At 46.1% G+C, this 22,000-nt stretch overlaps 1 protein-coding gene across 3 annotated transcripts in view; it reads right to left on the bottom strand.

Moving 5' to 3' along the window:
- FANCB (FA complementation group B) overlaps positions 1-22,000 on the bottom strand; it is a 466,340-nt gene that overhangs the window by 398,267 nt on the left and 46,073 nt on the right. For all 3 annotated transcript variants that reach the window (XM_078657640.1, XM_078657638.1, XM_078657639.1), the window contains exon 2: positions 836-1,869. In XM_078657640.1, coding sequence (XP_078513766.1) covers positions 836-1,771 — 936 coding nt within the window. In that variant the 5' untranslated portion in view covers positions 1,772-1,869. The remainder of the gene's footprint in view (positions 1-835; positions 1,870-22,000) is intronic.

The following is a 22,000-nucleotide window of genomic DNA, read 5'->3' as shown; positions in this document are numbered from 1 at the left end:
TGGCTGACAGAGAAAAAGCTCCTTTGGCCAATCAGAAGAGCCTAATTTTTTTTGGTTTTGTGGGGCTACCACGGGATCCACCGTCCATACATGCCTAACTTTTTAAATCTATTCATGCCCAACCTGTTCCCCAAAGCACGCTTTTCAAATAAAGTTCTAACTTTCTCCCAAATTTGGTGTAATTCCGTTCAGCTGTTTTTTCGGTATCTGTTTTTGGGAAAGGCAGTTTTTGTGCTGAGAAGGGGTGTAAAAAGAAAATATTAAATTGATCTTCATGCTCATGCAAAACCAAAAGTAGAACTACACTTGCACAGGTCAAAGAAGGGAGCAGCCAGAAGTAGAAAGTCTCTAAATTATATTACATCTCACCTCTTAGATCTACCATTTAACAGACCTGTCCGCTATCCCTGTCCCAGACCAGTTTGGTGAGCATCAGTATTCTTTATTACATATTTAAAACATTGGAATAAACCATTTCAGTGTGTTTTTGTTTTTTTAAATTAGAGCTGAATGGTGGTAATTTTCTATAAAGAATGAAATTACTAAATTCTGTTTTGCAGTGAACATTTACAATATTCTATCTGGGATTGGGATGCACCAACTTCTATACAAAATGCGAAGGCACACAAAGCCGAAAAAGAAAACTAGCTCTATCTAATAGAGCTGAATCTATCAAGGAAATGAGAGTGCAGCAATAATATAGACCCATGTAGAAAGTAATTTGATAATCAAATACTAAATTACGAGCTCAGAATGGAAATAAAGATGTGACAGACTTAATACTAAACAGTCTTAAAAAAAAAAAACATTGATGCACTTAGTCTTGAAACATTACCTGAAAGCTGTCCTTCCACACCGCACAGGCCTCAGAGGGATTAAAAAACACAACAAAGACCATGTCGCCGTTGCCAGTTGAGGCAAGTTGAATTCGAGAGGGCTCTTCAAATGGAAGCTGGCAGGTGTCCATAGGGACCCCATCCTGGAACCAAAGTAACTGCTTCTTGCTAGTTGCAGCCACCACGTTTGTCCTCGGTCGTCCATCGTGGTCTTCAGCCACAAAGACATGCATGCAAGCTAACACACAACTGTATCCGTGGGGCAGAAGACCACCAGTAGTCACCAATTTCTGCTTCTCCAACGCATAGCCAATGAACTCGCTTCCCCAAATTACTCCATCGGACAGCGAGAGGCTTGGTCCATCCCCATCAACAGGCAAATGCACACTTTTCACTCCTACTACAACAAGGCCCTCGTCCTCAGACTCGCCTGCCCATTTAACAGAGGGGAACTCGACCAGAGCGTTCGACACTGTTTTGGTTTGGGGTGATATGTAGCATAGACTACTTTGTCGCCTCCACAACACTGTTGGTCCGTCACACAGCTGTACGTCGTCTGCAATTTCGTAGTCCAACTGAAATTTTAAACAGCATTCTAAGTCATCAGGAGTGTGAAGAAGCAATAAAACATATTTAGTACCACCGCTTTTCTTTCGCCTTTTGTGTATTAAAACACAGGGAAGGACCATCCCTGTCCTGGAATCCACTGCACAGCTGCAACAGATAATTTTCAAGTTCACTCCTTTAAAGCCAAATTGTCCGGAGCCTTTCTGTGAAAAGTGGCCCGTGCCGGGATCGAAGGCCAGTCTCTTAAAATGTAGTGTGGACATTGTCTTATAAGCACCGCTCTCCGCAGCCTTGGATCTCGTGAGCTGGAATACAAGGATCTCCCCATTGTAGGACAAGAGGTGATCTTTCTCTCCATCAGCAAACATGTTGATTGTGGTCTCTGCATGCACTCAACCAAAGTTCATTGTATCTTTGCCATGCGAACTCGGCACCACATATTGTCTTGAGTAAGACCATAGCAAACCTTAAAAGGAAAAGAGATTCATAAATAAATAACAGGATACAATTAAAGCAAACAATGTTAAGTTTTGAGCATTTTTTTGTCTAGTCATTCCTCCTACCTAGAGGGATTCATTCACTCCAACAGCAGAAACGTCAGTATCAGGTGAGTGTCTGCTTGCTGGGTATTTGCTTACATACATATAATGATGTTAATGTTAGGTTATACTAGTACATGCGCAACCAGTGAAGATTCTATATCATTATATCAAGGTCAACAAAATGGACCTAAAAAAAGATTGCATCCACTTATTGCCTACCATTAGATAGTGAAGTCAAATAGATATTTACTATCCTTCACTGCACATATGTACCTTGAAAATGTTTTGGTACTCAATAAGATTGTCATGTGATAAGTCACATGCAACATTGTGGTCCGTTAACGACCAAATGAGGTCCAATTGGAGCTGAGCAAGATCATGAACTACAAGACGGAGGAAGGTGGCAGGATTCTTGCTAGAGTTTCATGCTACTTTGGAATAAGAAAGGTTTTTCACCCTATAGAGGTAATCATCAGACTTGTGTTATTTTAAGTAGAGAATTCCGGACACAGCTTCCCGCACCAACAATGATCTTCCTCAAAACACTGCACCTTTGAATTGGAGAACCATCATTCTCCACAAGCCTCTCACTTGTTGGTACAACAGGAATATGTTACATAGAAATCACTAGCCCTTATTCCAAAGGGTGTACTGTACAGGAAGCTTTAAACTCAATTCTTAGGTCATTAATACGAGGTTCCTCAATTTTAATGCAGGGAATCGATATCACTAATTCTGGCCGGTATGCCCACGCCAAAACATGGATCTTATGATAAATTTTCACCAGAATAAGGAAGAACACGTAGACCCAGGAGTACGGGATCCAACTGCGTGGGTTTTCCGATTTTGGAGAAAGTAACAGGTCTAAATCCACATCCATTTATCAACTGCTTGGAGCAAGTCTTTAATGCTAAGGGGCTTTGTACTAATCCATTGGTGTGTAGTGTGGTGAGATGAATTCCAGAAGTAGAGTGGGAGCTGGTCAGAACATTTGCTGCTCATCGGGTGCAGCAGGAGGGTGGGGACCATGTTCAGCAGTTACCTGCAGCCCCAGCAACTCCTCTCTCAAGGTCTGATTCAGTGTCTTCGAGCCCAGGATTACCAGAACTAGTATGTACATGTCTGGTAAATTCAGGTCCATAGTTACCAAAAAGCCAACAATGGCCCAAAAAGGTACCCCAGCCCACCCCTGAGGGATACTGCTCCAGCCATCTTGTAATAAGGGTTTTCGTCTCACTGACTGGCACTGGGGGTATTGTAATGCATCAGAAAGATGGCCCCAGCATTTCATGCTATGCAAAACCTTGCTGTCATATTCTACAGCCTTTGAAATTGATTTCGCTGTTTCGGGAAAAGCCTAGATTGACGACAAAAGTTCTCACAGAATCTGGACCCTATTAGGAACCTCGAACAGTTTAACTAAAGGTGCTGGGACTTGCCATCCTCCCAGCACAACCCCTCACCACTGACCTATTCTGCATTTCAGATAGGTGTGCGCTATATAAATACCACATATTAAATGCATACTTAGTGTTCCATTCAGCCAGGCGGTCGGTCTGAAGGTGGCGGCAAAAGCAGAAATCGCCAGCACCCCTTGCTTTAACATAAACGCAGGGCCCACCACGGGCAGCCAAAGGAAAGGTCTAGCTTTGCCACTGGTGTCATAGTATATCATTGAATTAACTCAATTCCTGAATAAGGCCATGCTAGTCGATGTTCTGCACTGCATGTAACACACCAGCTGCTCACATTTGTCCTCTGTAAATTATACGTTACATGCCTGATTTCCAGCATTACACTGCAACTGTAAACCTAAAACTGTTTATGTGTCTCCCACAGTAAGTATGTATATCTGCTTCTTATAACCCTCTTCTGTTTAGGTTTCCTGTGAAAAGCAATCTGAGGCAGGGTTCCAAATCCCCGTGGCTTAACACAAGGATATATAACTAAAGGCAAACCATATCTTCTTAATGTTATTGTTTTATTTATTTTCAAGCTAAACAACAGATGATTGGAAAACACTTTAATATAAATCACGCTGATATACTCCATACAATACCCCTGAAGAGATGCACCTTAACAAGTAGCACAGAGTGTGGTAGAAGGCAAAGTGCTGACTTTCCACAAAAGAAATTGTGGTTGTGTGTGTGTCATCAGCATACGTTGTTAATGGCAGGCCAAATGATTTTATGAGTGTAGCTAAGGGGGTCACATACAAGTTAAACATGGTCGGACTCAACAATGAGCCTTGCAGCACTCCACAGGAGAGAGAATAAGATTTTGATGTGAACTCTCCTACTGTTACTGCACATTTTCTACCAGAAAGGAAGGACTGCAGTAGGGCGAGGGTAGGGCCTTCGATCCCAAGGTTGAGCATACGGTCAACCCGCAACCCTTGGTTGACCGTATCTAAAGCATCTGATAAGTGTAACAGCAACAGTGCTGCATTCCCTCCATTATCTAGTGTTGTCTTGGTTTTCTCCATGGCTACCACCAACATCGATTCACTGCTGTGGTCTGGTCTAAAACCAAACTGAGTGTCATCCAGAAGATAACTGGAGTCAAAAAATGAGGCCATTTGCTCGTTCATCACTCTTTCGACTAAGTTCACCGAAAAGGGAATCTTAGAAATCTGGCTAGTTATTCAAGTCCATCAGGCTTAGGTTAGCTTTTTTTTAATATGGGAAGAACTGTGGCTGACTTCCACTGGGAAGGAAAAACTCCGACCTCGAACATGGCCAAGAAAATTCTAATGAGAAACTGTGCAACTGTCTCCGGAACTGCGTGTACTATTTTGGGAGGCCAAGGATCCTGAGAGGAACCAGATTCAATTTTGGGGACAATTCTAACAAGCTGCTCTACTGTGGGAGCTTCAAAAACCCTAAATGCTGTGTTCCCCGAATGTACATTAGGAAAATACCTATTATCCAGTCTGATCTCGCTATTATCGGTAAATTTATTATAGATAGTCACAACCTTATCTTAGAAGAAGCTAGTGAATGAGTCTCAGAAACTTGACTATTCGCTGTTGGGTTGTTGGTAGTAGGTACAGCCAGTTTTGTTTTAGAAAAGACAAGAGTTCTATTGAAATCCCTCGCTAACATTATTTGCTTCGAAAAATAAGCAGATTTTGGGGCCAGATCAAGCTTTTTATGATCAGCAAAGCATTGTTTATATTTTGCTTTTTCCAGTGGATCGTAATGTTTGCACCATTTGCACTCTTGTCTTTCGACAACCCTGTTTGGACACTCTAAGAGTCTCATCGTACCAGGGTTGAGATGGCTTTTTGATTTTGATGCTTCTTTTCTTTTACCGGGGCCATGTTGTCTAGTGCGGAATTCATCCATTTCGAAAAATCTACTGCATGACCACCCCACTGTGATATAACTCCCCTGCTAGTGCAGGACTGTCCAGGTAAGTATAGTCTCCACACACGCATAAGACTGGACAACACAGGGTTATGAAACACTGAGGTGGTATTTTATTCAAAGGGCTGCCCGATAAGTCTGTAAATTAACATGAGGTATATGGGGGAGGGGGTTGGTATCTAGCAATTCCCAGATGTCCAGGCCATTGAGCGGTCTATATCACACCCATCCTGGGACGAGACCCCTGAATGAGTCTAACAGAGACTCTCCCTGAACAGGTTTGAGCTGTGGCGCCACACAACCTTTGGGCCTGCTGTTGGGCCGACTGGCTATCTGGTGGCTGGAAACACACGGAGCCCCTGCGTGGAGGGGCCCGCAAAGCCGGGATTTCAGCTCCTACCTACCACATGAAAAGTTGCGTGGACACAACAGGGAGCATGGACAGTGGGCGGGAGCGCCTTCTCCATTTGCATCTGCCAAGCCCCAGCTTGATGAACTAATTTTCAAACTAATCTAGTCTTATGTACTGCAGCCCCTCTTCTGGGCAGACTGGCTGGTAGATTTCTATTTCCTACTTTCTATGCAGTTAAAAGTTTTCTAAATACACTGAATGTTTCAGACATCAAGGGGTTGGGAGTTTTTTTTTAAGGCTTCTGTAGTGGCTCTAAACCTCGCTGCTGCACGCTTTCCAGCTTCAGGGACGTGTTTGAGCAGCGCCCCCCACTAAGGAATACAATAGCTTAGGAAGGACTAAAAAAACTAAACATTTGTTTAGGGGAAAGTTAGACGGGGAAGAGCTTGTATGCATAGCTACAATGTTTGGAAAGACACAGTTGGGATACAGAAGTGGGAGTCAAGCCTGGAAGATTGCTAGCCTGGCTAATAAAGAGAGAGAGTTTCCACACCAGGATATTGTGCCTTAATAAACTTGATTCAGAAAAGGGGGTGGTGATGGACAGAGTATTCTGAATTAAGCAGAACACTCCTACCCAGTCAACAGATCAGGGCTTGATCCATCACCGTTTTTTAGCTCACTGCACCATCCCAGTTCAGAACCTGGCTACATGCAAATTAGTCTGTCCCTGGCCCAGTGCATCATGGGAACAGGGCAGACCAAACTACCAAGCCAATTATTTACTGGAAAGGAAACAAGCTTCCGGGGACCGGTTTCTGGCATTTCAGCCGTCGTCGGCCCGGCTTGCTTGAATCCTGGTGGTGCAGTGAGCAATAAACTTGATGGCAGAGCAGCATGCACACAACCGAGCATAAACACACTACTACACAAACACTTGGCGGACATATACCAGAAGCCCATGCATGCCACCCCTACCAGTTTGAAAGCTGTCGACGTTTCGACCCTAAAAACGTCAAAAACAACAGCTTTCAAACTGGCCAGCTTGTGCTTTAGCACAATATGTTTACGAAGGCTTTCAAGCATGGTTAAGTGAACTCATGACACTGTCGCCCAAACACCCCTCATCATGCCCAGATGTGGGTCCCTTGCTCACTTTTTCCACTGGATTCAAGCTAGCCTGGCTGGTGAGGTGTGTTACCACGAAACCGATCCCAGGATGCTTGTTTCCAGGTCAGGAAAGACCTGGCTTGGCATTTCAGGCTGGAATGTTCCCATGAGGCACAGGGTCAAGACTGATTTGCATATGGCTGGGTCTGAACTGGGGTGGCAAAGTGAGCTAAAGAAAAATGATGGATTCAACCCAGATCTGTGACTGGGGGTGAGTGTCTGAAAACTTTCAGTGATTCGTCCATCATCTCCTTGTGTTTGCTTTGTTCGCCCTAAGTTGGTAGGGTATGCCCAGATGTGGGTCCCTTGCTCATTTTGCCACTGGATTCAAGCTAGCTTGGCTGATAAGGGGTGTTACCCCGGAACTGGTCCCAGTACGCTTGTTTCCGGTCCAGGGAGGACCTGGCTTGGCAGTTCGGACTGGACTGTTCCCATGAGGCACAGGGTCAAGACTGATTGGCATATGGCTGGGTCTGAACTGGGGTGGCAAAGTGAGCTAAAGAATGATGATGGATTCAACCCAGAGCTGTGACTGGGTTTGAGTGTCTGAAAATGTCAGCGCTCCGTCCATCATCTCCTTTGTGTTCACAATGTTAGTAGTAACTTGGCACTGATCTTTTTACTTATAGATGATGGGGTAATAATGGCTATGCCAGGATTTGCCCTCGAAAAGAAACTTTTACATGCATTTGACAACTCAGAGAAAACTTTGAAAAGGACTGCAGATGGATCTGAAGTAAAAGAGATAGGTAAAAGGAAGCCAACTAAAACAAATACAGCTATGGAATGCAGGACAAGTAATTTTTATGGCTATATAGGGACTCGGTTCACAAATACCTTATACTGGATTTAACAGAATGGAAACAAACCCATTACACATGCTAGTTTAATGAGCCAAAATTGTAATTTGAAAAATATATGAAGAATGGTTTTCTCAAGGGACCGATGATACATAATAATACTAAATTTACTGCAAAGGGAAAACATAGATCGGATTCATGGGGCATAAACTGCCCAAAACAGTAATAACTATGAGAAATATGTTTATTAAAAGAAGGTTGTGAAACTTGCAGGGGGTGAGTAACATTATTGCACATTGAAAACAGAACACGAAGTTCTTCAGTGATAGCACAGAATACATATCAACATTTTAGAATAGGAAAGTGGGAGATTTTGAAAATGAATCGGGGGAATGGATTTTCAACAATGATTTCTATTGGTCAGAGGCAATTTCAGGCGGGAGGCAAAAATAAAGTACTTTTTAGCTTAAAAAATCGTGAGTCCCCCGACTGAATCGGGTCTATTGGCTTGTATGGTATAAAGCTGAAATCAGTTATATGGTGTTTGAAATTTGTGGCAAAAGAGAAGCCGTACCTGATATTCATGCTAATAAAGAATGTGCTCTACTCTGCAAGAACGAAAGGTATGCTGCGCTTTTAACAGCAAATCACAATTCTATTACAGGACCGGAGGCTTCAGATTATGCTTCTCAATCTTTACTGCCAAAACACAGCAGCCAATGAAAATGCATATTTTCATAAATACAGTATAACAAAACTACATTTCCCATGATACACACATGTATGGGCACGCCCCCATAGTCCATAAGAACCCTCTGCGTGCCTCCATCTTCCTCTTTCTTTGCTGCTCACAGCAAGAGTAAAGTGCACCTATTTACTGGTTCCCTTACTTTGCTTGGCATGGGGATATTTGAATGCATTTAATACTTGGGAATTGTTTCATTGACATTGTCTGGTTATGCATGGTGCCTTAGCTCACTTGTGGATCGATTGTGCCGTATTTTTATAATCTCGGAGCTTCGCTCCGGTCCGCCTCATGAAGCCGCGATCGCCTGGGGTAACACGGGCTGTGCGACGGCTTCAGATGAAGTCAGGTTCATTGCAGACCTCGCGACAATAGTTGCGCTCTGAGTTTACGGTCCCTGACCGGCAGAGGGGCGGCCGCGATTCTTCACAGGAGCCTCGGTTACCAGCAAGTTCTCTTTCAACTCGCGTTGGGCATCCCTAATAGCCCTCCTACCCGTACAGGCCGGGTGGCTCAGAGCCGACGCGCGCGCCCAAAACGCGACCAAATTGGGCTTGTTTTCGGCAGTTTTGGTCGCGTTTGGGCTGCGCGCCTCGGCGCGATTTCTTCGGCAGACTCGGAACGCATTTTAGAGCGTTCAGCACCTCGGCAGCCTCTCTGTGTAATCGCCTGCACCAAAGGTTGTAAAATCTCGGCCATTAGAGGGAGCACACGCTCTCTGGACTGTATTCTGGCCCAGGTCACTGACCTATTGACTACAGCTTTGCTGAGGGGTCCAAGTAACTTTGCATTATATTGTGTGCGTGTGGGCTGACCCCCCCATTACCCCTCCTGGTAGTGAATATTTAAGAGTTGCTCCACTAATATAAGTATCTATCCAACCCTAAATATGGAGGAGTGGTCTCAGGACCCTGAAGAATACTACGAAGGGGAGGAGGAAGTTGGTGAAGGACAACAGGAGGCTGTCTTGGAGGACAACCTAGTGGAAGCCCTAGATGCTTCTGTCCAAGCTTCAGTTAATAAAGCTATGGAGACCAAAGTCCCTCAAACTGTGCAACAAGCACTGGCAGTAGCCCTACGCCCAATTAGGAAACAAATGGAGGGTTTCGCCAAACGTCATGGCTACTACAAGAAACGTCAGAAAAAGAAATCTGAGGCTTCTACTTCCGGCACAGGTTCAAGTACTCCCAAACAATGGCCGCACTCCCAAACTCTTGCGACCCTGCCTCCTAGTGGGTCGACGGCACAGGCCTACGTAGGTGGTTTACCCAAAGCTACGGCCAAGGTTCAGGTTGATACGGATACCACTACCACTAACACTGACACAGACACTGACACTTCAGAGGAGCCTTCTCCTCCACCGAAGAAAGCCAAGGTTGGCCCCAAGGCTTCGGCCGAGCCTCCTAACACCCCTTTTACCTTTGACCCCTCAGAAATCGTCCATCCTTGGTCCTCGGACTGGATTCCGCCTCCTGCGGTTTCAGATTACCTTCATGAAAATCTGAGGAAGGGATTCTCAAGAGACGTACGTAACCGACTCAGATCGGAGTGCCCCAGACCGGAGTTGCCGGACAAGGTGGCGGAGACGCCCGAGATCGACGCTAGCATGCTCACATTCCTTAAGAAGTTTTCAAAGGACCCGAAACGTGCCCTAGACCGTTCGTGGCGCGGTTGTCAAGACAAAATGCTAGACGTTGTGGGACCTCTGGCTAAGATTCTAGAAATGGCTCTGGCGGCCAAAGAGAGCACATCTTCTATCGACCCGGATATTCTAGCTGGCTGGACCCAGCGAGCTATCTGTCTTATCGGAAATGCCAATTGTGCGATATCGTCGGAAAGGCGAAAGTCCCTGTTGATAAGAATGGACGGCAACCTCACTGAATTAGCAGAGGCGGAACCCGGCCCCCTGGCTGGTGGCAATTTATTTGGGGACCGTTTTGTCAAGGACGTTTCAAAGTACGTTGGTACATTCACCGCCCTAGACAAAGCGCAAAGCGGTATCAAAAGGGCTCTTAACCAAGGTGTTTTCAACCGGGCCGGGCGAGGCAGGGTCGCTCGTCAGGCCGAGGATTTCACCAAGGTTCCCAATGTGGCGACTTCGGTCGTGGAAGAGGAGAGTGGGACTCTACCCGTGGAGGTACCTTTTACCCTGCCCGCAGACGATTCAGCAAAGGTCGTTTCCAGACCGGAAACAACAGGGCGAACTTCAAGACCCAACAATCCGCAGGTGAGTGTAGTAGATTTGTCTCTACTTCCTTTGGGGGGGCGGCACACGACATTATCTCCAGCAATGGAAGGGCCTAACTCAGGACGCTTGGGTTTTGCAAACCATTCAAGGTTTTCAGGTGGAGTTTTACTCTCCCCCCAGACAGTCAGTTCTCCCAGCAGGTCTCCAATTTTCCCAACAAGATTGCAATTTCATCGACAAAGAAATTGCAGACTTGCTACAGAAGCACGCAATTTCTCAATGCCAGGAGGGGCCTCACGGCTTCTGCAGCAATATCTTTGTCGTTCAGAAGAAAGGAGGCGGCAACAGGCTTGTGCTGAATCTCAAGGAATTCAATCAGTTCCTTACATACAACCACTTCAAGATGGAGGGTATTCATCTTCTAGCGGACTTATTACAGGAAGGAGATTGGCTGGTTCGGTTGGACCTCAAGAACGCTTATCTCTCCATTCCAATCTTCCCTCCACACCGCAGGTTCCTTCAGTTACAATGGAACGGCCGATGGTACGAATATTTGGCTCGACCTTTCGGGCTCTCCTCAGCTCCTTGGTGCTTCACCAAGGTGATGAAACCAATAGTGGCTCACCTCAGGGAGAGAGGGATACGACTCATAATATACCTAGACGACATTCTGATCATGGCACAGAGTCGAAGCACGCTAGAGCGACACCTCGTTCTTACGACTACTCTGCTTCAGAGCTTAGGATTTGTTATCAATCAAAAGAAGTCGGTGATTGTTCCGACTCAGGTGATAGACTTCCTCGGGTTTACGATAGACTCACTGTCGGCCCAACTGTGTCTCCCCAGGGCGAAATGGAAGGATCTCAAGAAGGAAATCCTGAAGCTGTTGAACAGTCAGACAGTCACTCTCAGGGCGATTGCCAGAGTTGTGGGGATATTAGCCTCCTCGATTCAGGCGATATTCCCGGGTCCTCTTCATTACAGGGCCCTTCAACGACTAAAGATCAGGCATCTTCAGAGGGGATTGTCCTACTCGGACATCATTCCTCTGTCAGAGGATGTCAGAACCGAATTACAGTGGTGGCTAGGACATGTGGACGCCTGGAACGGCAGAGCGATATTCGCCTCTCAACCAGAGGTGATAATCGAGTCGGACGCCAGCCGTTGGGGCTGGGGCGCGCGCTGTGGAGACGTCTCCACGGGCCGCAGATGGCCTCAGCAAGAGCTATCCTTGCACATAAACTGCTTAGAACTGCTTGCAGGGTCGTTCGCAATCCAGACACTATCTCCAGGCAGACATCGTGTTGTATCCCCCTACGCTTGGACAATGTGTCCGCGGTGAGATACATCAACAAGTTGGGCAGCACAAGATCGTCTCTTCTTGTACAGATAGCCAAAGAATTTTGGCATTACTGCCTCACGAATCAGATCTCAGTGATGGCGGAATACATCCCGGGACAATCCAACCAGGTGGCGGATTGGAACTCCAGACATCTGAGGGATTACAGCGACTGGAAATTGCTTCCCGAAGTCTTCCAGTGGTTCAGAGAATTTGGGGCCCGTTGTCGACGGACCTATTTGCCTCCAGACTGATACATCAGCTTCCTCAGTTTTTCAGCTGGAGGCCGGACCCATTAGCGAAAGCGACCGATGCCTTTCTCCAGGTTTGGCTGTCTGCGATTCAGTATGCGTTTCCCCCGTTCTTGCTGATACCCAGAGTCATGACGCAGGTGATCAAGCAACGGGCGGAGATAGTCTTGGTGACGCCGTAGTGGACGTCCCAGTCGTGGTTTCCCAAGTTGTTGCAGTGGAGTTGCGATTTCCCCAGACTCCTACCGGAGTCGGAGACGCTGTTGCTGGGCCCTCTTCAGGAGCGGCATCCATTGATTCTAGAGGGCAGATTCACGCTGATGGCATGGAGGCTTTCAGGGAACAGTGGCAGCTGCCAGGAGTTTCGAGCAGGACCTCTGAATTCATCAGACAGGCCTGGGCACCTTCTACCAGGAAATGGTATTCCTCAGCCGTGAAGAACTGGGTGAATTGGTGCGTGGAACAACATCTGGATCCTGTGGGGGCGGAATTATCCCAGGTGTTGAATTTCCTGTGGGATAAGGCAGCGGAAGGGCTGGCCTATCGTTCAGTGAACAATTTCAGGTCGGCAATTTCTGCGGGGCATACCCAGATAGACGGGAAACCGGTAGGTATGCACCCGGTAGTATGCAAACTACTTAAGGGAATTAGGGTTGCCACTCCACCTAAACCCAAATATACGGCTCTATGGGACGTCTCTTTAGTTATTGCCTTATTTAATAAATGGCCTGCTAATACACTCTTATCCAGGAAACAGTTGTCGGCCAAGCTGGCCATGCTGCTTTGCCTGTCGTCGTGCAGACGTTAATCGGATGTGAGGGCACTCGACATAACAGGTAAAATATTTACCCCGGAAGGGGTTTCATTCACTATTACAGGTCGTACTAAAACATTGTCACGTCATATTGATTATAATTCCTTTCCTGAAAATGACAAATTATGTGTGGTACAATGTTTGAAGACATAAGAAGGATGTACAAAGGTCTTGCGGCCTCAGGGTTGTTCTCAGTTACTGATTGCATTACGGAAACCTTTTAAACCTGTGGCGGACGCCACCATTGCCAGATGGCTTTGTTTTATAATGAAAGAAGCTGGTGTTGACACTCAAATGTTTGGTGCTCATTCTGTGAGAGGCGCTATGGCGTCAAAGACGTTCAGGTTGGGTTCTACTATTCAGGACGTTATGCGTTGTGCAGACTGGTCCTCTGAGTCACCTTTTAAGACATAATATTATAAGCCGGTGGGTGATATTACGTCTGTGGTATTTAAAGAGCGTTAAACTAGCATAATCTGAAGCCTCCGGTCCTGTAATAGAATCAAAAATTTGCTAGCATTCGCTACAAGAATTTTCAATTCTATTAAGGACACGGAGGCGAGGATTATCCCACCCGGCTTGATTAAGTGTAACAAGCTTGCCCACCCACATATACTGTGGTTACGGTTGTTTCTTTTCCTTTGTTTCAGGATCAGACAAGAAGTCTGAATAGACGAAGAAGGATGCCAGGAATCTATGCCTGATGATCATTGTTTCTTCCACGTTGGAGGAGTTGTACAGTTATTCAGTTAGCATTGGACTTGTGTTCACTACAAAGAAAGAGGAAGATGGAGGCACGCAGAGGGTTCTTATGGACTATGGGGGCGTGCCCATACATGTGTGTATCATGGGAAATGTAGTTTTGTTATACTGTATTTATGAAAATATGCATTTTCATTGGCTGCTGTGTTTTGGCAGTAAAGATTGAGAAGCATAATCCTCGCCTCCGTGTCCTTAATAGAATTGAAAATTCTTGTCACGAATGCTAGCAAATTTTTGACTCCCTTCTGTGGCCATCAGGAGCTTAAAAAAAAGCTCATCCAACTCAAATGCTAACAAGCATTTGCAATGCAATAGGTCTCGCATTATTTAAGTTTGAGCTATTGGCATTGCTAAATAATGCAACACCAATAGCTCAAACATTAATAATGCGAGACCTATTGCATTGCAAATGCTTGTTAAATAAAGAACCTTCTCGTAAAGTCCCCTTCTGGCGGGTTACAGGAAACTGCGGTGGTTCAGGGTGCAATTAAATCTCTTCCCGTTCACCGCCTCTTGCCTCTGCGAGGGACACACAGCTTAAGGGGCAATACGGCGCATTACTATGTTGTACCCACACATAATCTATAGCACTGCCCTTTCATGCTCTCCCACACCAAGGTTCATGCCTCCCTCCCACCCAAATAAGGCCCCTTAACTCTTACTCACACCTATGTCAAAATAACGGACACTTCGGGGGTGTTTAATCACGGCACGCGTGTAAGGCGCGGGTATAAAAATGTGAACAAAAGAACACACACCCACCCTTCGCTTCAACAGCACCCATCAGGCTGCCCACAAACATTTCATATCCCCAGCGTCAAGGCAGATTTCTCTAAAAAATGATCAACAATCGCAGAGTGTGCTGGGCGTTCGCCCTGTTGGCTACCCGCTGTGATGACAATGACAAGCTCCGATACACGGATGCCTGCTCACGGTTGAGCCACAGTGCCATAATGTTGGAGTAATTAGCCCTGTTGCTGTGACGGAATCTTTGGAGGAACGAAAACTGATTACCCGGAGCACAAAAGGTGAAGCACTACAGGGCACGTGGGTTTATCCACAAGTCCTATCCCGACCGGGCAGAGACAAGGAGACATAGGATGAAAAGGCACTGGTCCGTGAGAGGGAAGGTATATTTCTGTGAAAGGTTCATCCTAGAACATAGACCTGATACAGAATTGGAGTGGGCGCAGCTACAAGCAGAACACGCTACCTCAGCGCGAGGAGTGGGTTCAAGGACAGCTTCTCAGTGGATGCATCTCCCTTGCTTCTTTGTCTGCATCAACATTCTCAGTTCTCGCCGACAATGAGCATTCTAAAAAATTACAAAAACTCTCTGAAGCCATGAACAGGTTCAGCCAAGTTATCACTGAGAATGACAGCATTGGGAAGAAAAGCACTTCCAATAAGAAAGGGTTAATGGTCAACGTTAAGGCATCCCATGGAGGCTTTAATCATTTAATCTCTGGAATGTACCAACTAACAGTGGCAAGAAAAAAATACATTGTCAGTGCCAAAAGGTCTTGTGTTAACTCAAGTAAGCAATCACTGGCAAAGCCAAAAGGTCTAGCCTATGCAAAAGCTACTGGCATTGCTAATGTGCTTCAGCCATGTTGTACACCAGTGTGGCTAAACGTTAATTCTGTAGAGAAGAGTGGCATGGAGTGTCGTAAAGTGGAAAGGCAGAGTGATGGGTATTGGAGCGGCATAAAGTTGAGTTGCATAGAGTGGTGTGCAGTGGAGTGGTGCCCAGTACTGTGGACTTGTGTAGAGATTACTGGCGTAGAGTGTTGCAGGATATAGTGGAAAAAAATGCAGTGGTGTAGATTAGAGTATTGTATAGTAGAGTGAAGGCAGAGAGAGCAGTGGCATAGGGAGCAATGGTGCAGAGTAGAGTGGCGTGGAGTATAGTGATGCAGAGTTCAGTGGTACAGAGTACAGTAGATTGACGTAGAATAGCAGAGAGTGCAGTGGCGTAGAATGGAGTGATGCAGAGTGCAGTGGCATAAAGTGCACTGATGCAGAGTAGAGTGGCGTAGAGTGCAGTCGGGCAGAGGTATAGAGTGCAGTCAGGCAGAGGTATAGAGTGCAGTGGCACAGAGTAGAGTAGAATAGAGTGCAGTGGTTTAGAGCAGTGTGGCATATATTGCAGTGGCGTGGAGTAGCTCAGAGTAGGGTGGAGTGGAGATTAGAATGGCATACAGTAGATTGGCGAAGAGTGAACGGGGCGTAAAGTGGAGTGCTACAGAGTAAAGTGCATTGGCGCAGAGTGTACTGGCATAGAGTGCTGTGGGGTAGAGTGGAACTGTGCAAAGTGGACTGGAGTGGTGTAGAGTGCATTAGCATAGAGTAGAGTTGAGTAGAGTAGAGAGACGTAAAATCAAGTGGCGGAGAGTGATTTGGTGCACAGTGGTGTAAAGTGGAGTGGTGTACATTAGTGTGGACCAGTGCAGAGTAGAGTGGCAGAGAGTGGAGCATGCATGGTGTGATAACACAACATCATTACAGACAAAACATTTTCAGATGAAATGACCATTAAACTTGCACAGACATACAGTTTTAATATTAATACTATAAAGCGCTCAAACGATAATTGTGTGGAAATGGCATCACCTAGTGTATTGATTTATTTTGATCATAATAAAAGTATGCTTCCAACACACTTCATAGTTAACAAAAAATTAGCTTCTTTTGTGTGTTCCTAATTCTGATATATTCTGAAATCCATGCAAAGTTAATTTAAATGTTGTGTGCTAGAAAACAAACATCTCCACCCCAGTACTCCCCAAGACTGTTACATAAATCCTCTCCTTTTGAAGTCAGCCAAAGAAAAGTAAACATCAAACTCCCTCCGAAGACAGAGCCCAACAGTTGACCTCAGTCTTTCAATGCACAGTACATGTGACGAGATAAGAAAAAGATTTACAGGCGTGTTTACAGAAAGGAGCACTTGTGGAAGAATACAAAGGGAGTTTGTGTGAGAAGGCTTTGCTCCTTGGGAGGGACAAACTCATGCTGGATAGGCAAAAACAAATTGAGCTAGCAAATATACCAGGAAATGTGAGTCACACACCATAAAGCCAATGGTAAGAACCGAATGCATTCCCAAGGAAGCTCTCTGAACGTCCCCAAAATGTCATTAGCAAACTAGACAGCTGTGCTGTTTGGTAGGGTTTGACCAACAAAAAGGCATAAACAAATGTAATTTATCACAATAACGCCTACCCTTTTAGATTTGCCAATGCAGGGAAAAAAGAACAAAACATTATTTTCTGACTAAAAGGCAAATAGGATATGAACAACTGAATCTGGCAAACAGCATGATGTTAAAGCGTATTGTTAACACGTAAAACAAGACCTCATGCTTTCCAACAGAAGCCCTTCCCAAAAGGCGGAGTGATATAGCAAAGAGCCAATAGCAGGAGGATATAGAGGATTTCTTCTCTGGCTTGAGCTAAAACACACCCTGTGCATATGGAAAGAATGGTAACAACACATGTCCAGACATCTGCACTGTCAGGCCAGCCCTACTCAACCCCTTGCAATATCACAATAACCACACATGCAATGGCGTCACACCAGACAGTCAGCCATGAAGACCACAAAAGCCTCTCTCTTTCTTTGCTGCTGGCTTCAAGCTTACCAGGAGCCATTTTGGCCAGTCTCTCTAGCATACTAGCTCATCTAACAAGCATCGCGGCACCGACGCTTTACTTTTCATGTTAAAAGTAAAGCCCGGGTGCCGCGATGATACCAAAAGTAAAGAAATAGAAAAAAACATCTATTTTTTACTTTTGCTATAATTGCAGCACCTGCGGTGGCCAGCCATTGGGAAAGAGCTTTTGATTATGTATACTTTTGTCTTTTTTGAGCCGTCCCACTTGGACTGGCTCGCCTGCTTTCCGTTGGGCGTAAAAGATTTCTTATATTTATGGGGCCGTGTTGTTCAAACACATGGCCCCATAAAGACAAGAAACCTTTTGCGACGCACAAAAGTGGAAGCGGACCTTGTTTCCACATGAGATTTAGTGGACTCCGGGCTTTGGGATTGAATGCGCTGAGGTTTGGGTAAAAACATGTGGTTTACCCTACTTTCTCAGATTCCAAAGCCCCCCTGCAGGCCCCCTGCCTAATTAATGGCGATATGCAACGCAATCTAATTATTCAGTGATTTTAAAAGCAGTTTGTGCCCTTCGCCTATTTGTAAAGGGACTCCCGGACCCATGAAGCTTTCTTTGAATGTTGTTTGTGCGAGGGGTGGTGGTCGCTACTTTATGCACCCAAGCAAAACACTGACCGGTGCTACTGCGGAAAGGGGTATTTGGAGAGCGCGTTTTGAAGGCAGAATTACACGTACCAGAGGCACCAGCTAGGAGTCAATTTTGCTTTCACATTCCTGTAAATATAAGCAAACTAGTTTTATGTTACGCTTAAAGAGCGTTTTGGTAGTTTTACGTGAAGTAAAAAAAAAGTATCTCCTCTGATGCTGCAGCTGAAATAACAAAACCACAAAAGTGCATTTCAAAACCCCAGATAAGGTGCTCAGCTTAGTGCGCTGCCGGGATTTTCAGTGCGGAACATTTAGGCCGGTGGTTGGGGGAGGGGGGTAAGGGGAGGCTGTTCAGATCAAGAACAAAAAAAGGAATGGGAGGTTGGGTGCCTGAATAAAATACAGCTACCCCAACAAAAAATAACAACAAAAGACCTGTGGAAAGAGGTACCCAGTAACCACCAGACCTGTGATTGGCTAAGACAACACATCTGCTTTCCCGGTGTGGGCTTAGTGGGTTGTTGAAACAAAGGCAGGGGTTAATGTGCAGGGTGGTATTGTTATTAAACCTGCGTCGATGCTCGACGCATGCACAGCTGACCGTGAAGATGCATGGGAGACAGGGGTGCATGACCGAGGCCCACTCTTGTAGGCCAAGACACCAGCCCTCCCCCTATCCTCAGCACTATTTTTCCAGCGAACGGCCTTCCCCCTGAAAGAGAGGGAGAGGGGGCATCGCAGGGCGAGTTAGCAGCAATCTGAATCAAGCCTGCGCCGGGCTGATTTCAGTTGACAGAGCGTATGTTGAGACTGAACTATATAATTTGCACTTCACTCTGTTTATTAGGGTTGGGCAGCAAACAAATGAGCTCTCCCCTTGCACAGTGTCATTTGTATTTATGTCCCCTGGAAACTGGCTCCTTCGAGGAGCCTCGGCTGCGCTCGGGTGGGCCCCCGTATCAGGAGGTGCCTGCCTACAGTCAGTGATGCGTAAACGGGGCTGCTTCGGTCCCTGATAGATGCGCATCTCTGGCACACTGGTGGCTCCTGCCTACAGCTGGGGGACGTAATATACCCTCGCACAAACACACCAAGGCAGGCAGTGCAGACAATACCTGGGGGGGTGCAGAATGAGAGCCATGGACCCTCGTAGCCCCTAGGAGCCCCCCTTTTGCCACATGAGCACACCGAGAGTCAGGGGTGCATGCGTGTTTGTGTTGCAAGTGACACTACACAGACCCCTATCTCGCATCGTCTCAGCTGTTGACACTGATGTGTGGAGGGCATGTACGGAACCCAGTTGAGGCAGTGTTGCAGGCAGTGCTCTGCTGTCGTGTTTAAACTGCATGCCACATGTTGCCCCTGTAAGATATCTGCCCTTGTCAGGATTTACGCCCAGTGCTGGAGGCTGGCACACAGTCAGTGTCACCAACTCGCCACTTTTCTTTCTAGGTGAAAAAGAAAGTGCTGAGTATAAAACCCATGTCAAACGTGCACTGAAGACATGTTTCAAAGAATCCTAGCCTTCCTTTCCATGAGAGAAAAGCCTGGCCTTTCTATGCGGCCGCGATTAAGCGATCGCGTCACGATTGTCAACAACTGGTGGTGAGAGCGCACCACAGAGGAGCAGGGGAAGGGAGCGCGGCAGAAAGACGAACGCGCGCGGCTTTGCTTGCTAGCCACTGTCGGGAATGGGCGTTTCAAAGGCGGGACATAGTCCCGCCTTTGCTCAATCGCGTGCTGTATTTTCTAAAAAAAAAAAAGCACACGCAAGCCAATGCCACATGGGGAAAGTAAAACAACACGCATGAGCGTGTGGGTAGCTTTCTAAACCACGTACAAGAGGTTTCGCGCTGCACGAGAGGTGCTGCACACTGCAATGATAGGCGCGAGACCTAAAATAGGAATAAATGAAGCCTTATAAATATCCTGAGATCAAAAATACCTTACGATCAGAAATAAACTTTCTTTCCACTAGAGATGCCATGAAACTGTATCGGAGTGTACTAGGGAGGACATCTGAAAGAAACCCAATACCTTTTTTTAAATTTTTTAATAACCAACTTTATTGGAATCATTTTTGGCAGAGCACAGCATAACACCGTTTTGGCAGAGCACAGCATAACACAGTTTAATAATGATTGATGCAGAGGCACGGCATTACAATGAGTCCAAACATTAGTATTGTAAAGCGTTACGTTATCAAATTGACACTTCAGAGAAACTAGACCATCCCCCATATTTGAATATGCTTTTGAGGACAGGCACGTGCCTCAAAGATTGGTTACCCCTGATGACTGTACTAGTCCATCCCCATTGCGCCAATTACTGACAAACAGTGGTTTATGCTCCTTCCCCGCGTGGATAACATCCCATATAGAAACCAGACAGGCCACCCTAAAAAGAGACACTGCACTCTAGGGCCATCACCTCCTCCATCAGCCCCAAGGCAGATTTCTCTCAAAAATTATCAACAATCACGAGGCCGTGCAGCGGCTGCGCAGTACACGGATGCCTGCTCACGGTTGTGCCACAGTGCCATAGTGTTGGAGTAATTAGCCCTGCTGCTGTGACGGAATCTTCAGAGGAACGAAAACTGATTACACAGAGCACAAAAGGTGAAGCACTAAAGGGCACGTGGGTTTATCCACAAGTCCCATCCCGACCGGGCAGAGACAAGGAGACATAGGATGAAAAGGCACTGGTCCGTGAGAGGGAAGGTATATTTATGTGAAAGGTTCATCCTAGAACATAGACCTGATACAGAATTGGAGTGGGCGGAGCTACAAGCAGAACACGCTACCTCAGCGCGAGGAGTGGGTTCAAGGACAGCTTCTCAGTGGATGCATCTCCCTTGCTTCTTTGTCTGCATCAACATTCTCAGTTCTCACCGACAATGAGCATTCTAAAAAATTACAAAAACTCTCTGAAACCATGAACAGGTTCAGGCAAGTTATTACTGAGAATGACAGCATTGGGAAGAAAAGCACTTCCAATAAGAAAGGGTTAATGGTCAACGTTAAGGCATCCCATGGAGGCTTTAATCATTTAATCTCTGGAATGTACCAACTAACAGTGGCAAGAAAAAAATACATTGTCAGTGCCAAAAGGTCTTGTGTTAACTCAAGTAAGCAATCACTGGCAAAGCCAAAAGGTCTAGCCTATGCAAAAGCTATTGGCATTGCTAATGTGCTTCAGCCATGTTGTACACCAGTGTGGCTAAACGTTAATTCTGTAGAGAAGAGTGGCATGGAGTGTCGTAAAGTGGAAAGGCAGAGTGTTGGGTATTGGAGCGGCATAAAGTTGAGTTGCATAGAGTGGTGTGCAGTGGAGTGGTGCCCAGTACTGTGGACTTGTGTAGAGATTACTGGCGTAGAGTGTTGCAGGATATAGTGGAATAGAATGCAGTGGCGTAGATTAGAGTATTGTATAGTAGAGTGCAGTGGCATAGAGAGCAGTGGCATAGGGAGCAATGGTGCAGAGTAGAGTGGCGTAGAGTATAGTGATGCAGAGTTCAGTGGTACAGAGTACAGTAGATTGACGTAGAATAGCAGAGAGTGCAGTGGCGTAGAGTGGAATGATGCAGAGTGCAGTGGCATAAAGTGCACTGATGCAGAGTATAGTGACGTAGAGTGCAGTCGGGCAGAGGTATAGAGTGCAGTCAGGCAGAGGTATAGAGTGCAGTCGTGCAGAGGTATAGAGTGCAGTGGCACAGAGTAGAGTAGCATAGAGTGCAGTGGTTTAGAGCAGTGTGGCATATAGTGCAGTTGCGTGGAGTAGCTCAGAGTAGGGTGGAGTGGCATGGGGCAGTGGTGTAGAGTTGATTGTTTCCGAGTAGAGTGAAGCAAAGTGGAGTGGTACAGGGTAGGGTGCAGTGACAATATGCAGTGTAGATTAGAATCGCATACAGTGGATTGGCGAAGAGTGCACGGGGCATAAAGTGGAGTGCTACAGAGTAAAGTGCATTGGCGCAGAGTGTACTGGTATAGAGTGCTG

The sequence above is a fragment of the Lissotriton helveticus genome, chromosome 8 (assembly GCF_964261635.1).
Source record: "Lissotriton helveticus chromosome 8, aLisHel1.1, whole genome shotgun sequence".
Taxonomy (NCBI): Eukaryota; Metazoa; Chordata; class Amphibia; order Caudata; family Salamandridae; genus Lissotriton; species Lissotriton helveticus.
The sequence above is the reverse complement of the archived record's forward strand: the minus strand, read 5'-3'. Positions and strand labels throughout refer to the sequence as shown.